At 38.6% G+C, this 17,957-nt stretch overlaps 3 protein-coding genes across 4 annotated transcripts in view; 2 read left to right on the top strand and 1 right to left on the bottom strand.

The window, feature by feature from the left end:
• Positions 1-12,977, bottom strand: part of Rhogef3 (Rho guanine nucleotide exchange factor 3) — a 244,696-nt gene extending 231,719 nt beyond the window's left edge. For both annotated transcript variants that reach the window (XM_076422055.1, XM_076422058.1), the window contains exon 1: positions 12,719-12,977. The gene's annotated coding sequence lies outside the window, so the exon portion shown is untranslated. The remainder of the gene's footprint in view (positions 1-12,718) is intronic.
• On the top strand, positions 3,469-8,756 carry LOC143208045 (venom acid phosphatase Acph-1). The gene is made up of 7 exons (XM_076422093.1): positions 3,469-3,975; positions 4,109-4,216; positions 5,153-5,418; positions 6,276-6,432; positions 6,503-6,626; positions 6,716-6,930; positions 7,187-8,756. Exons 1-7 carry the CDS (start codon positions 3,883-3,885, stop codon positions 7,463-7,465), a joined length of 1,242 nt encoding a protein of 413 aa, XP_076278208.1. The 5' UTR covers positions 3,469-3,882; the 3' UTR covers positions 7,466-8,756.
• Positions 12,978-13,096: 119 nt separating the features above from the next.
• Positions 13,097-17,858, top strand: LOC143208052 (uncharacterized protein CG5902-like). Its single transcript, XM_076422104.1, has 5 exons — positions 13,097-13,235; positions 13,661-14,110; positions 14,681-14,791; positions 14,866-15,071; positions 15,195-17,858. Exons 2-5 carry the CDS (start codon positions 13,812-13,814, stop codon positions 15,359-15,361), a joined length of 783 nt encoding a protein of 260 aa, XP_076278219.1. The 5' UTR covers positions 13,097-13,235; positions 13,661-13,811; the 3' UTR covers positions 15,362-17,858.
• Positions 17,859-17,957: the final 99 nt, after the last annotated feature.

The following is a 17,957-nucleotide window of genomic DNA, read 5'->3' as shown; positions in this document are numbered from 1 at the left end:
AGTCACATGATCAGTAAATGGCAGTCGAACCTTTTTTCTAATGCACAGATCGAATATCTACGATTTATTTATCAAGTAATGAAATAAGTTTAATTTTCCACAGAATTCTCATTTAAATTAAAATTCTCATCAGTATAAACTCATTAAATTTGATATTGCGTGACGACACTGACGATTCATTATGCTACTGAATTATCCTGGGATTCCCTGAAATCCTAGATTACGGGAAAAACTATTGCTAATCCGGAAAACGGACGAAATTAACTGGAAGCGGAATAGCCTAGAGTGATTAACATCCTTAATGATATCTGTGTGACATGATTAACGAAATGACTGAAATGATCGACGTAATACGCACGGCGTATCCTCCCAGCGATATTAGTCAACAGTTTTTCTCGGAAAGTCCGAAGCAGACAAAAACGTTGATGGCGTTTACTATAGAAGTTCAATGTCTCTGACGATTTTTCCGCGCGCGGGACAAAAATGAAACCGCAAAAGGAATGCGTGACATTCAAGCACCCGGAACAATTTGTACGTCTAATCGCGAGCATGTAGAACACCGCGGTGTAAATATTACAAGGCGAAATGGTCAATGCACCAATGCAACGGTAATGTCGCAATCGAATAAAGGTTGGTGATAACAATCAGGAGAGCATATCCTTGATAAACGCGGCGGATATCTGCGCTTACCAATGAAAACTTACGAAACTGGAGCAACGCGCGTGTACACCTGAGAATATCTCCTCCATCGTTTGTCTCCGTTTTAATCGAACGGAAACTCAAGATTCCATCGACCGAGCCTCGAATTCGCGGGAATCGTCGAGGAAGAAACAAAAAGGTACTTCAAAGGCGCTGGAAACGTTTCAGGAAAAATCCTGCGTCGCCGTGTGCGATAATTAACGAGCAGCTCTCCAACAAAAATACAATCTTCGCAAGCCTTGACTTTGATAAATAACACGGTCCAACAAATTTCAACTTTATTTTTGTATTTCGATTCCCACTATACGATTCTTATAGTGTTTTTCGCGCTGATTCCGAATCTGTCCTTAATTTTTCTTCTAGATGTACAGTTTTTGAGAAAATTAAGTTTAAAGAAAAGACATATTTTTCAACTTTGAACAAATATTGTGATGTTATTGTAAAAGATATTGAATTGTTCTTTACAGCAAAAGATTCCCTAGACTTTCCCGAATACAGTAATATCCAATATTAATACATTATGATTGTTTAAACATGTTTAAACGATCGCCGCGCCGTATCCCGTGGAACGCCTGTTCTAGCGGTAAGCGCCACTGGCGGCAACTCATGTCGGGCGAAGATACTTTGCTTTCTGGTTCGGTAAAAACGTCGACGTTTCAAACTTCAAAGGGGGGTTTCTCAAGATAAAAGTCTGCTCTATCGCGTGGTATAGTTCGATTTTCTGCTGGACCCTTATTTTTTTAGATAAATTCAAAAATATCGTCAAAAATTGGTGCAAAAGTGGTGTCTCTCCGTCTTTAATGATCGTTTGAACATGTTTAAACAATCATAATGTATTAATATTGGACATCACTGTATTCGGGAAAGTCTACAGAATCTTTTGCTGTAAAGAACAATTCAATATCTTTTATTATATAATAACATCACAATATTTGTTCAAAGTTGAAAAATATGTAATTTTTTAAAACTCAATTTTCTCAAAAACTGTACGTCTAGGAGAAAAATTAAGGACAGATTCGGAATCCGCTCGAAACACACTATAAGAATCGCATCGTGGGAATCGAAATACTTTTTGGCTGTTGGACAGTGACTTGTGGAAAGCTTCTTTTTGAGGTATTACGCTGAATTGAAAAGTTCCGGTAACCTCGATGACAAATAAAAATCGAAACTTTTATCCTATAAACGATAGAGATCGACAAGAAAGGTATCTACGAAAATGAAATTTTCCAGAAAAATCTGCAGTTCATTTACAATATAAATCGCTGCTAATAACTAGACTCTGGATCTCTATGTGAAATAAATATTTTATATAATAAAGAAACAGGAATCAAATTTCTTTCTTGAACAATAGAACTGCCGAACCAGTCAAAACGACTGGTTTCTAATTGTTTCTATCACAATTACTGGAATTGTAAAATCGTTCTCATCAGACATTTTCGAATGAACTCCTTTGTTGAAGCACACAATTAAAATTGTATGCAGTACCTATTCAGTAGTGTAGCAATAACTGTTCATGTGCAATCGACACGATGTTAAAGTTAAAATGAAAGGAAGAGAGCAGAGCAACGATGCACAAATGTCACAGGATTAACGTTTCGGTTACCTAGCGGAAGTTTACTGAACGGACAGGTTTTCCCCATTAATCCAGTCGCTTAGCATTCGGGAAAATAAAGCAGAAGACGTCACGTGAAGTGGAATATATTCTGAACAGGAGTAGCTCTTCTTAGAACCGTGAGGATTCTGCGAGAAGGAGTTCATTTAACGATAAACGTAATTCGTAGGTTTCTACAAACTCACGTTCCTTAAGTAGACCTAATTAACTATTGCATTTTCACGAACATTTTGTCAGACGTTATCACGACTCACACGAAACGTGTTATTACACATGTGCATGTATCATAGATAGAAGTCGGATTACAGACCGTTGATTATTTTTCAATTATGCCATCAATCAGCGTTCGCCGCATTCTCGCTTCGGTTACGTATATCCTAATTGACTGTGGCTGGTTATAATAACGTAATGTTTGCAGTCATAGTTTGTCGTTTTTATGTTCACTATGGAAACGTTGAACGAAAAATGTGGCAAGATTCAATTTCGCCACAAAATTTACTTTATGTAAGAAAATATAGCTTACTGCATTGTGTACAATATTGTACCGTATTCCAAGCCAGATCAAAACCTGATTGAATTGTTTGCTCTGTAAGATGCTTAATATAAACACAGGAATAACCGGATCATATCCAAAGAATATATTTGTATGATATAAATTTTATTTCGTATCCCGCAGTCTAAGGAAAAGACTAAAACTTCTGCACAGATCTAGAATAATAATTGGGAGCTGAAAAGTCTCCTGAGACGGCACAGGGACAAGGGGAATCTCTTGCTCGACACGCCTGTCCCCACTACATATCGATGCTTCCGTGCCCCCAATGTTTAGGCTTTGACGGCATACGTTGCATAGTATGTGTGACCGCTTATCCAATAATTCGCTGGAGCCGAAAATCCGTGTGACTCGGGGCGTGTCCATCCCGTAATCCTTCCAAGAGACTTCCTTTCTGCTCGCAATGACACCTAATTTACAGGAAGCAAAACCATAGTAATTGCGTCAATGATGACATTAAACGAAGACTCTTATCGTCGGTATAATAAGCGACGTAACGACATTTGAATACGAGTTCGTCGATCGCTTTCTCCTGGTCGATACGATTCGAGACTTTGGATTAAGCAGCACGCAACAGATCAGTCGAGAGATTCTGGCGATCCACGTGGGTCTGGTGTACGTACGGCGAACGGGTAGCTTCAAGGCGATCCACGGTGATCTTTGCTTAACGATAAAACACGGATTTCTTGAGTATATGAGGCCGGTCCCGGAGCATCCAGTCCGGGAGACAACGAGCACCGCCGGATTTCCCATTCTTTGAGTGCGTGGCCTTCGAGCAGCACCACGTCGAGCTCCGCAACGGGAAAAGGATCAACGTAACGAGCAAAAACGTCGAGCCGACAATAAAAATCAAGAGAACTGCAAACCTGTTCGACGGTGTTCCTTATCCACCCCCACTCGGCCACTTGTTTTAGATAAGCACCGGCAAGAATATATACTTCTTCGTAGATCGTCGGGAGAAATTGTGCATTCCGGACGTACTTGTTCCTCTCTCGTCCTCGTCCGACCAGTGCTCAAGAAAATGTCACCGAAACGACCGGTCACGGTGTTGCTCGCCGTTCTGTTGCTCGCTAATTTGGTCAATTGTGATCTGGATTTGCAAATGCTACACGTGGTAAATTACTCTCGAATTCTTCGCGAGAAATAGTTCTGCGTTCCGACTAGGATCATCCTCGTGTAAACAGTGCGATTCGTCGATTTCAGTTAACGGTGAAGCTAATTCTAATCCTCGAATGTGTTTGTTGAAGGTATTCCGACATGGTGACAAAGTGCCACACCGAGAGTTTCAAAATTATCCCAGTGATCCTTTCAAGGACCATTCGTACTACCCGATGGGCAACGGAGACCTAACCAACGTAAGTACATACGTTTACGTTAATAGGCATCCAACGCGATCGAAATTGGCGTCTCGAATTCGTCTGCTCCTTATCGGCTCCAATTTAATCCGATTTTATACCGCATTATTCCACGCAGAGCCTATTTAGATACTTGATGAACATGTCTCGACAATGTAGGTTACCATTCGTTGACTTTCAGTCTTAAAGTGTAAAAGTTTTAACGAGTTTCTCTAGAAATCCAGATCGTGTTATTAAATATCATTTTTTCCATCGATCTGGTAATAGTTCAACTGCTTTGTTATATAATGTATGTGTCTCTTATTCCGAAAAGGAAAATCATGCAATTTATTTGTCGTGGCGTTTCTTACAGTGGTTGTGCTAGTTGTTCCTTCATAAAGCTTATTTATCACAACGGTACTTGTCAATATCCATTTTTAATTATTATCACAATGTGTAGCCCGTTCATCAAGCTAATCAATTTAATCCCGAATAGCAAGCAACTAAGGGTCATGCACCTATATTAGGTCGGAAAGAAAGTTCTTACGATTTTTGTTATTTTCATTTTATAATAAAAAACCGCAAGAACTTTCTTTCCAGCCTAATAATTAAGCAATATCCACAAGTGTGTCTATTGGATCCAGTAAGAATTCATTTAATCTTTTACACTGACAATCGAATGGTTTCAAATTGATCCAGTAGACAATATTTATTACAAATTGAATAATTAAAAAATTTTTCGAAAAATTACTCTTCGACTCGGTGTTTCTCTGCGTTTTTTCCCTGAATGCTTAGACTCTCGAAAAAATCCTGAGCTACGAGTTCCCGACGTCAGTTTTTCGCGCTTCAGGCGATAATAAAAGAATGCCGTAAACATTATTGAGTTTCGCTGATCGCCGCGAAGCAATTACGAGGCTATTACGATAGACTAACGTGAACGGTGATTGTTTCATGCAGCAAGGTAAGCTGCGCGAGTACAGAATAGGCACAATGCTCCGTGAGCGTTACGATCGATATTTCGGGCCATATTATTGGCCGGAGAAGATCTACGCGCGATCAACGGATGTACCAAGGACTCAATTGTCTCTGCAGCTAGTTCTCGCCGGATTATTCCCGCCCTCGGAGATGCAGATCTGGAATCCCCATCTACCTTGGATTCCGACGTCCACGTTCTTCGTGCCCTATGAAACTGACAATCTCCTATTCTCGCATCACTGTCCCAGGTAATTCTTCTAGTGACTTCATTCATTAATGGAACAATGCGAAATGTTCGCGTAGAACACGACAGAACATACCGCCGTGTAATTAAACACAATGGGAATTCAAATCGCGTGCAACTTGAGAGGCTGATTCGGAGTTCCACCAAAGGAACCACGATTTTCAGCCCCGTCGCGAACATTCGTTTCCATCAAGCAGGTTTTTACCTAAAAAATCATTTCTTATTACGAAGAAAACCCCAACCAAAACGTCGATTTTCAGGCGAAATACACAACAACGATGATAAAATTACTGAGACCAGTCGTTATCAAATTTTCTTCATCTACTGCGGATGTAGATTCAACCGAATGGAAATAAAAACGTTATGCAATGCAAGTGACGACAATGTTGCTATGTCAAAGATTATCCTTCCAGTAGTTGTCTGAAATGTTAACACAATATTCACTCTAAAGGTATCATTAGACTTCGGATATTTATGCAAAATAAAAATGTTTTTCATTAAATCCAAAAAACGATAGTCGAATAATAAAACATCCAAGGATGAAGTTGCTTGAAAACACAACTCGAAGTAACAAATTAAAATTCAATAACATCGAACGTGAAATCGAAGATTTCGAAACGAAAATCGAGAACAATAATGAAAGTTTAAGCAATACGAATTCGCGGAGCAACGTCGAGTGACGTGCACGGACTCGTGAAATTAATTAAACTGAAACCAAAATGTCGAGACATTAATAAACAAGCTAAAAATAAGTTCGAATGAATGTGTCCTTCGACTCGGCGCATAAGACTAAAAAGAAACGAAACTTGATCGACGAACATCTTAGTTCCCGAAGGTCAGCTCTTTCTCTTATGGTTCAAGGTACAAGGAGGAGTACAGCAAGTTCCTGCAGCAGCAGAACACGCGGGACATACTCAGCAAATATAAAAACGTATTCTCGGATCTAAGTCTTCACAGCGGGAAAAAAGTGAACACCACATCCGCGGTGACTTATCTGTACAACTTGTTCAAGGAGCAGGTGACATCATCGTTATCCTATTTATTCATCGTATCGCCGGTTACAATTCAATGAACCATTTCGATTCCAGATTGCCCAGAACCTCACCATCCCAGAATGGACCAAGAAAGTCTATCCAACTCCGATGAAAGAAATTATCGCATTGGATTTCAAACTCAGATCATACACAAAGACGCTGAAGCGTTTGAACGGAGGTACAAGGACACTTTTTTCATCAGACTTCATTTTTTACCTCGCTCGCCTACCAATGTCATAAAGAAATCGTTCTGATCGCTTTTTGCAGGTATGCTGTTGCGCAAAATGGTCGAAGACATTCAATTATACAAGACAGGACGATTAGAGCCTTATGATAGGAAAGCGTTCCTCTTTTCGGCTCACGAGATGAACGTCGCTGCTGTCGCAAAAGCGTTAGGCTTGGAAGAGCCTGCCATACCTGCCTACGGATCTACACTTATTTTGGAGACGCTGCGAGACAAGAAAAGAAGTTACTACGTCCGCGTGAGTATTACTTGATTAATCGTTTCGTCTGCCCATTCTAGAGGGTGGAAACCATCCTCAACTTCGACTGACTTTTCGACAATTTTAAAAATTAAATATCAAACTAAAAGGTTTAATGCTCAATTTAGATTTATATTAAAATTGCAGTCGCTTCGTTAATTTCGTAGAACTGTTTAATAAAAGCACTAAGGACGATTATGTAAGGTTGAACTGCTTGGCTAATTACACACTTTGACAATTTATGTTCTGACGACAGGTTCTATTGTGGACCGGCGTTTCCGAGCAACTGATCATTCAGATGATTCCTGGTTGCGCGGAAGTTTGTCCGTTTGAACAGTTCCTCGACATAGTGAAAGACGTGCTGCCAAGTGACGAAGAATATAGTTGTGATCGCAGTGAAATGATCAGCTCAGACAGAATAGAAAAAGAATCTAGATGCGCTTCATCGGCGAACGCATCATTGAGCAAATCTTGGTACTACCTATTACCACTTGCTTTTTTTGCGCTTTCTTCTGCGCAAAGTATCAACCGTTGATTCTTGCGATGATTAATGGTCAGAGACGATTATGACACTACTGGTTCTGTTTTTAAATCGAAACGCAATCTTCCCCGATATTCCTGTAATATCTGCCAATTTTGTCTATAGAGCTGGATAGATTTCCATCTATTTAGAAGCACAACTATAATAGATTTATGCGTTCACCGTTATACCAGAATAAGTAAAAGAGGAATACTCATAGGAGATTCACATGACAATCGATAAGAAATAAGTATATGTAGAATTAACGAATTCGAATTTTGTTGGACATTCTTCGAAAGTATTAGCATTAACTATATCACAATATATATGTAATCTCTAGTCAGAATTGTTAATTATACTCGCACGTGTCTTTTTTTTTCGTTTTTTGTTCATTGAAGTTTGTCTAATTCCGTGAGAGCACCTAACCGTGAGAAGGATGCGAGTCAAAGGAGATGCAAAGTTATTCATACTTCGAACATGAATGTTGTAACACTCTACATGTGTGTAAGACACGATGTTCTCAAAACTAGACAAACCGATTCGCATCGCTCTCATTCTCCGGGTCTCCAGTAAACATTCATCGTAAGAGAATCATGTATGTACAGATTATTATAGCATTCTAATTAGATCAAGAAGCATGATATCCATCGAACATTCGCGAGATCGAGGTGAACCCGAATGCAAAAGTATCGCCTGAAAAGAAACTAATTCGGCCACGATCCGCGTAATTACTTCGTCAGTAATTAAAACGCCGAATTTAAGAGAGACGGAATGAGAACGGAGCCGATTCACAAATCGCCGATTCGGTTCGACTATTTCTGTTCGAGTTAAAGGTTCAAGAACCTCTTCTGGTTCCAAATAGACAAATATTTATCGATCTGGAGCGATATTTCTGAACGGAGCAGTGGCCGAGCGAGACAGAAAACGCCGGGACACGAATTGCCTTTATCAACGCGAAATAAATTCCGACGAGTACTAAAAATAATGAAGACCTTTCCTCGGTGCTGACTTCTTTACGGTCGAAGAACTTCAATTCGCCGGCGATAGGCAGACACAGGCCCCTGTTCCCTCTCCGAGGTAAATTACCTTGGTCGATATACTTAGGTGCACTAAATCATGTAAAATAAATTGTTAACACATGCATTAACGCGTACAGTGATTATTTTCTACGCAGGTAAACGGTAAACGCGCGACTACTTAAGATGAAAGATCCCGAGATGAAACATTGCTGTGTGTGTCAAGGTCATAATGTAACAGTTCTTTTGTAATGCGTTTACGTGATAACAATAAAGAGGTCTTCATTGGATTCCACCGATCATCCGAGTACGGGTGTGATGCACGTAGAAAATGCATAGAGCAGGAGCTCCCACGTGAAACCAGTTTGCATAGATTAAACAATTTTATGAAAATGTTCAGACGTAAAATTGGAGCGCGGCGCCGCGGTTTATTTTTCCACTGTTCGTAATACTTCGCTCGAAATGCTCCAGTATTTTTCGAGATAATATGAAAATGGTTTACGCCTCCTCCTTTACATCCGGAACGCTTCAATTACGGCGCACGCTTTATGCATGACTGCAACAGGATCTCTAAGCAGAAGACTCTGGATGGCTCGTGGTGAACGTGTTATACAATTCAAACACAGTAACACGGTTCAAGCAACCTGCGCGCTAATTTGCACAAAATAGCGTGTGCACGCGTACGATGCAGGCCTCGCCGGTAAAGCGAATCGCTCGAGCATGCGGCTCGAACAACTATTTAATGAGAGGTGCTCCTTCGGCTGATCTTTCGCATCGGAAATCTAATTATTTTCGAATCTGCGCGAGAAAATGCAACCAGCACGGTCGGGTGTACATAAGCGAACGCGCGTGTTTCGTCGCGTGAGCCACGGCAAAGTGATTCTCCGACATAAACCGCGGCTGCTTTTCGTGGAAATTTAATTAGATCGAAGATTATGAACGCTCTAATCGCGACTTTATGTAATCTTACAATTTTAATGATGAAAACTTGAACCGCGAGCCTCCTAGCTCCGCTAGACTTAATAAGTTTACCGCGGAACGCTCGAAATAGCGGTCGATCTTATTAAACGAAGTTTGCGAAAAGAAATGAGCGGGGAGACGCGTAATTTCACGAGTAAAGATCAAGAATCAGAGAGCCAAGTCATTCAAATCAAATCAAAAGACCTAGATTCAGTCGATTAAAAACCAAGCAACTTAAATCAAACCAATCTCTAATGATATCAATCAAATCTAGAACTAGGTAGACTTGATTCGAGGTCTTATATAGTCTTGCAACCCTACATTATATGTATAATCTAATCGCTTCTCCTGCTAATGAAAATTTCGTGGTCCTCAATCACTTCCATTTTGCTCTCCTAGTTCTATGTTGATTAATTACATTTTCTGAACTTCAGATTGTTCCGACTTCGAACACTACCTGAATCGTTCTTGTTCGATTCGATATAAATATATCCGTTCTTTGTTTCTTATAGTACTCGTATAACACGAAAGAATGAAGAATATAAAATATAGTAACCCTTGTTTAAAGTAAATTCTTATGAAGTGCATGCCTACGTGGCGTTTAACGAACACCTACATCCCGAAGATTTCGCGCGTGCCTTAATTTAGAGGACTGGGCTCGATGTTTTCGCTCATATAACAATAGACGCCGGAAGGATATAAAATACGCTCTATGGTAATTGCCTGTGAACGATTGAATGAAGACCGCACAGCGTTCGGCGATGTATATAATTTCGCATCGAAATACATTCAACGAGAGTGTCGGAGGGCGGAGAACGTGTGGGAACATTCATTCAACGACAACGCAGACAGTGACTTGTCAAGGCGGGGATTTCCCAATAGGCACGCGATTATTCCAAAGACAAACGAAGTCGCCGACTGACGAGTAAATGCGCTAGAAAGAACCCCGAGTTGCATGAACACTGACCTTGCATAACTCCTTAGAGTCGTTTATGGCGAATCGTCCATAACACCGTCTATCAAATTCAAGAAATTATTTAAATATCAAGTTATTCTGATGGGCCAATGCAAAAGATTTAGTCACAAAAGAATTTTCTAACGTTTTCAGAGACGAAAAAAACGTGTCTATTTTCCATATTCCAAATCCAATATTAATGTTGAATAAAGATCCGCAGTCCAGTAATCCATTGCATCGATTAGAATCTGGCTACGATATGTATAGGCTAGCTCGGAGATGTTTTCCACTGCCGCACGAGTCTGGAACAACTGATAGATTACGTTTCACTAGATTTCATGATCTGTCCTTGCTCACGCGAAGAAGGTCAAGGTGGATCTCTGCGGATTCACGGCGAAACCGCACGATCCTCTATTAGAAGAGACGTGGACGTCGCACGTGCACAGTCAAGTCATAAGTAAAAGTGTTTTTGACACGGTTGCGTAATGAAAAAAGAGGACTGTCGCTTTCGTGGAAGAAGCCTATTGCGAGATACGGTCGGCTCCGGGAAGAAAAGAAATGAGGCGAAATTAAAAAGGATACTGTGACACGGGAAGGGTATTGTTCAAGTTCTGTGACGAGAACTCGCACACAGATGCACACATATTCGCTTCGGTTCTTTCGATGCTTCTGTTGCGTGCTGGAATGCAATTTTCCTACGTAAGAGGACTCGTTGCGCGCTAATTGCATCAGTCGTAACCTTCGATTTTTTGTAATAACCACGCGACATAACTTATAATTTAGCTGCGTTTTATTATTGGAATTTTGCGGAAGCATTATCTTTATTTTATTTACACACATTTAGTGCCGACCACGCTGCCTTAAGTTTCCAACCAGCAATCATTTTTCTGCTAGATTTATGTATTTCCTGGCACGAATTGATGAAAATAAGAATTATGAGGAAGTTTATTGTTATAATTAACGTTTTGCCACGCAGAAAAAAATAAAGCGTGTAATATTAATTGTTGAAGATATTGCGAAACTAATTGATTCGAAATGATTCTTCAATGTTATTGATTTGTTATTAACGGAATTCCGGTATCAATGAATTGTTCGATGTTCCTGAAACTCGGCACTTTGTTTAGCAATCTAAATGGTGGAACCGCGTCTGTAAGGTGCGTACGAGTGCATTATCAACACTAACAGCAACCGCGTTCGACCAGTAAATGCATTTTGTGTGTCTCCGAGTGAAATAGGTCGTACAGAGAATTAGAATTTGGTTTCTAAACCGTGAATGTCTTGAACAACTTTGAAAATCGTTATTCAGACATTATTTGTTCATGAAGTAATAATTAAAGTAATTCCAACAATGCATTCCCTATGTAGATCATTACATATACATATACATATTCATACGTTGCACTAACTGCACTACCAAATCGGTCAACAGCCACGTTCCCATTTTAATTACTTAACGTTACTTAGGCCGTTCGATGGCATACTGAAACACTGACGCAAAAGAAGCGCTGATAATTACGAGCTACAGTCAGTGATAATTGCGAGTTAGAGTCAGCGATAATTACCAGCTAGAGTCAATGCGTTGATAAACATTTATAGCTTGTAAAAATCTTCAAAATTCCAACAATTATAAGCGTACTTCCTTTGGTAGTCTTCTCGGAACGGTCGCCATATTGAAATAGACAAGAATAAAATATATAAAATAGAATGAAAATCTTTAGTCCCAGAGTCCTCTTGGTCTCGCTTTAATCGTCATAGTTGAAGTAATCATTGCATTTATAACACACAGATATTTAAAACACACACATTTTAATTGTTAATCATGAGCACACAAGCTCATCATAAAACAACATAAACTATTGTTACGATAGAGATAAACAGCAGCATCGAAATAGAAAGTATCATTTAAACCCCTGCTAAACCATAAAACTAAAATTACAATAGGTCTTTGGAATTGTGAAAAACCGAGTGATATCAATTAAAATTTCCACGAATTGCCTAATGGGGTTCACGCTTTCGAATTTTCCATTGATTGAATATCCTTGCAAGGCGCCCGTATCTATTCGAAATAATCTGATTCGAGCTCACCGCGTAAGATTGCGTAAATGTGACTCACACACCGGAGCGCTCGAAGTATTATGACACATTTTATATAACGTGCTCTCGCGCTCGTATAAATTGCACGCAACAAATACGAGCGCGATGCACACGCGAACGCGCGCGCATGTGAGACGAGATTGGAAATGACCATCGCGAAACGAGATTCGAATAATGCGATACACACATAAGTACACACATGCGCGCATGAACGTGGCATAAATATAGAAGCAAAATCCTTACCTGTTTTCTGCCGTGGACGACGAGCAATCCTTCGCGTTCCGTCTTTTGCGCTGTTATAGACTCTCTAGAAAATCATTCAAAATCAAAACACGCCGGTTTCGGGGGCAATCGTAATTGATGGACGACGAGTTGTTTGATTCGGTAGCGGTCAGTGTGTACCAGGTGTTCGTTGTCACTTATTTTCAATGAACGGACAGTCAATGTTTATCTTCACACGGTTAGCACTATCTGTTGTCACACGATGCCGTCACGGTAACGATTAGGTCGCAAGTGTCCGGCTCATTCCGTTTTCCCGGAACGCGAACTTCCGACGAAAAATGGAGACTTTGTTATTCCACTGGACACTTGGCAGAAAGCGTACAACCGTTATGCCATAAACCGCGGGTACACGATGTCAGCTGTCAGAAAAATATAGCCACTCGGCAATGTACCGGACAGCTACAAGCAAGTGCACGTTGCCAGGTTGAATCTGCTGTCACGCCTCGGGCTCCTCCGGTGCATCATGAGCAGGTGCCAGGTAAGGGGTTAGAAAAGACGGTGCCCTCGGCATAGTTTCTTCGCCGGCAAATTGTATTTGACGCTGCTTGTTAAACATATCCGATTTCTTCCGACTCCTCGAGCAAAACGTTGCAGAATTCCATACACGCATATCAATGCTCAAATATCCACTTGTCTGTCGTATCAAATTGGATAAACTGTTTGGTAATTCAAGAAGCACGTATACTGTTAATTGTAGATACAGTTGACAGGCATGTAATCTGCGTATTATATTTCTTGAATAGAAACCGTTTAAAATTATTTTTAAGTCAGTTATACATAGTCAGACTTATCCTTGCGTTCTCTGTTCTTCAATAGCAGTTATGATAGTGTGATATGTTAAGTAGAATGTTGGAATCGGGTATCTTCTTTTATGTGATTTATTCGAAGAATTTTTCGCAACAGGAGCACACGAGTATACTGCCGCCAATTTTCAAGTTCGATTGTTTGTCGCCGCGATGCCCAACAAATGGCGTACAATGAAACAGCTGTTTCGGCGAACACGAGGACATCTACCGGAACGCGCGCGTAATTAAGCTCGCGACGACAAGGAAGAATGGGAGACGAGTGGGTTGAGGACCAATCGTGTCATTCGTGTCCACAGTCCACAGTAGTCGCGTCCGCCGTGAGAGTCGACGAAGGAAACATGGCTGCAGGTTGTTGTGGGACGAAAAAACAGAAGCTCAACAATTCATCGAGCGTTCCTTGCAACGGTTCGATAGTACAGAATGGCACACATCTGAGGAACGGGGTGATCGTGAAACCCGAGATGGGCTTCTTCTGCTTTGATGTTTTGTATTGCCAACTGCATCAACTTGACCCTCCAAAACCGCCCACCTTCAGCAATGAAGCTTTGTGAGTATTATTTGCTAACCGTTGTCATATATGTATACTTTTGACCTCTCCTGTTCCTTCTGTCACGCGAATTGTTACTCTCTCCCTCTCTCTTTCTCATTGATGTCGCCACGTCTTTTTCTATTTTCACCTTTCTTCTCTCTCTTCTCTCTCTCTCTCTCTCTCTCTCTCTCTCTCTCTCTCACACACATACACTCTCCCTCTTTTTCCTTGTATGCTGCTGCTGCGCCTTCAGCTGCTCTCAATACCAATGTTTTACACTCACCCCTCCTTAATTTCTTTATTACTATTTGATGCATCTGGTCTTTGTTTTACGAGATCGAGTTTAATATTTATCTTTTACAATCACTCAAACAATTATTATATTTGAAATTATTATAAATATTCATGAACCCTTATATGACTTATGATTAACTTTTTTTAAATGTCGAAAGAATGAAAAAGTACATAAAGAAACTGTACAAGAACTTTGTTTAATGCATTAATTTTATATATATGTATACTATATACAAAGTATTTTGTAAACTACATATAATGTAAATTACATTGTCCTTCATTTATATTTTTTAGCCCACTGTTTGTTACATGGACAATCGGAAAAGATATGAGGTTAAGAGGATGTATTGGTACATTCAACGCTATGCAGTTACATGCTGGGCTCCGAGAATATGCAACAACCAGGTGAGAGTAGTTTATACTTATTTCAGACAATTTAATTGCCATATATTTTTAAAGACATTAGATACTTTTCAAAGTGCATTCAAAGATTCACGTTTTAATCCTATAACACGAGAAGAACTTCCACGCTTACACGTAAGTGTCTCAATTTTGAGACACTTTGAGGATGGTGTTGATTATTTAGATTGGGAAGTAGGTGTCCATGGAATTCGTATAGAGTTTCATAACGAAAAGGGTAATAAGCGGACTGCTACTTATTTACCTGATGTTGCAACAGAACAAGGTTTGCACATTTTATTTTTGTTAGATTAGTGCAGTTTTGGTCCATTACGAAAATATGTCATTACAAATTTAATACATAATATTAATGTATACAACCACATTAAGAACAATAAATTATGTTTAGGATGGGACCAAATACAGACGATAGATTCGTTGCTGCATAAAGGTGGTTATAAAGGATTGGTTACTCCAGATATTAGACGCAGTGTGAAGTTAACACGATATCAGAGTGAAAAAGTTACAGTAAGCTATCAAGAATACATGACACACTGGCATAGCCGAAGATGCTAGCAGCTGGCCTGGGGTCCTAATCAAGGGCCCCAATTATTTCAGAATTCCATTGCAGTTCACTGTAACACAGACAGTCCTCATTCTTCTAATTTACCATGCAGTAATACTCAAAACAGTTCTTATGTAGCCAGCCCACAAGCTGGATTAATGATGACACAACGTAATCATCCTACATCATTTATACATCCTCTTCCAATGCCCCCTATTTCTCCAGTTATGGTACCGGTATGGGATTATTCATCATTTTGGTGGGATCAAACAGGTCCTTCGTATCCTCCCTTAAATCCACAAGTATATCATCCTCCTCCATGTGTTCATCGCTTTCCATCACAGGAACCTGCAGACCGTGCGGTTCGTAAACGAAAATGACATTGCAGGCGGCTACTGTTTGGAATTTTTCATTGTTTAAAGTGGTGCCTATTGTACTTTGTATGTTTCTGCATACACAGTTTTCCTTTTATGATACCACGAGGTCCTCCTTAAGAGCAGACACACTTTATGTATGGTGGCACTGTTTCATTCCTTCAACACTTTTTGCATAATATATAAATGAAGAAATTATTTACATAACAGTTTATGTAAATAACTATGAGATTCTGGAAACAAGAATTCAAATTTTAAATGTGTATTAAAGTATAATTGGGTTATTCCATGCGAAATGTGATACATTTTGGAGTACTGTTTCGGACTTAGTTCAAATTTAGATATGTTGTAGTCTTTAGTGACATGAAAGTATCTCAAAGGATTTTACAGACAACCCTTTTTCATTAAATTATAACAATACACCTAAATTTGAACAAAATCCGAAACAGTATGAAAAGTGTTCGATTTCATGTGAAATGAACCAATTGTTTACTATTATCTACCCTAATCCGTTAACAGATCTAATTATAATAGAAAGTGTACAGGTCTAGTTCTGCCATCATACTTACCATATGTCCATTTACACTAATGTCTGCAGTATACGAGTGACATAAACAATTTCGTAGCACAGTGATGCTGCCTGCAATTCACTGCCTGCTTCGCAAGATTTAATGTACAAATTCATGAGAAAATGTGTTTCTATTATTCCTATACTATAATGAACATAGAATATCATTCTTAGATTTACACATATGAATATTTAAATGAAGGGTGAACCAACACGAATTTTCTATTAATAGCATTTCTTGTGTTAATGCTCTATTAAATTATATGCGACGAGCAATTGTTAGTTGCAGCTTTATTTGCATATGTATAACTATATATTTTATGTTAGGCAACAACTAATTTGCATAAAAAGTTGTAATCTTATGAATTAGGCAATTTATGAATACAATATTCTTCATTCCTTCAAAATAATCATATATACAAAAACTTTTTAGTCTTTCTTGTTGTTGTTTTTTATATGTAATGAATGATTTATGTGCTGAATATTCCGACTTTAAACAGATTCAAGTTTCTTTGTACTAATGGTATAAATAAACGATTTTTATCACACGTTAAAGTTGTCCAGAGTGTTCAGCTATTTTAAGTCTTCGTATCATACTTCTATTTTGCTTATTTTTATACCATTGTTACATTGAAATGTTTTTTAAAAATTAGTTATATTATGGTCCAGAGTTTTATTACAGCAAAGGATTATATTTCTTAATGACGAAGTCAATATGTGAATCAGGAGTTAAAATGATTCTGAAAATAATTGTTAATAACTATTATATAAAGGTGCTGACTGATAGTTATATTGGTTCTGTATTGACTCTAACAAAAAGTCGATCTTAAGTTTGATCAAAGTGGTTTCTGAAATCAGTAGAATTGATATAGAACCAATGTACTATTGATATAAAAAGAGACTGTACAAAAATAATTTTGGTTCACTATGACTTCTATAGAAAATAATGACCCTTGAAAAGTGTTCCGAAAATATAGAAAATACAATCAATAAATTTTTAATTGTAATTTAATTATTAAAAATTTATACCTTAACAAGTAGTTCGTTTTTATAGTATTTTAGAACAAAATTTTTAGCATATATTTATAAATGATATGTATTCGGTAACAGAGTTGCTAGTGTGATAGAAAGATTTACGAAACAAGATCTCTCCTGTAATTGAACAATGGACTGCATTATAACTATTAACCCATTCACAGTGTAATATGAGAAAGATTCAGGTGAGGCATCATATGCAGAAGTTTAGTTTCATAAAGATTTATGCAAGGCTGTGCATTTAAATTTTCGCTTTTTTCTCTGATAGAGTAAACAGCTTTAGTCCCTGTTATACTTTGTCTAAGTAGAAGTCATTGTTCCTAATTATTTGATTACATTGTGAATGGGCAAAAATGTATGAATAATAGTTATAATATAGTTGTAAGTTAAAATACGACGATCTCATTGTGATTCTAATTATTCCCTGACTCTGAAGTCATAAATAGAATTGCTGCTGCTTTGTGCACTATACTTATCTAATTATTCTATTTTCATTTAAAGTAAGGCATAATTAAGACACATTAAAACAAATCAATACATTTTACAAAACGAAAAAGTCCAAAATATATATTCTTCCATGTGCGATAATATTTTCTTTTTCTTTCTTCTGCGTTTATGCTCATTTAGCTA

The sequence above is a fragment of the Lasioglossum baleicum genome, chromosome 4, assembly GCF_051020765.1.
Source record: "Lasioglossum baleicum chromosome 4, iyLasBale1, whole genome shotgun sequence".
NCBI lineage: Eukaryota > Metazoa > Arthropoda > Insecta > Hymenoptera > Halictidae > Lasioglossum > Lasioglossum baleicum.
Note: the sequence above shows the minus strand (reverse complement) of the source record. Positions and strands in the feature narration are given on the sequence as shown.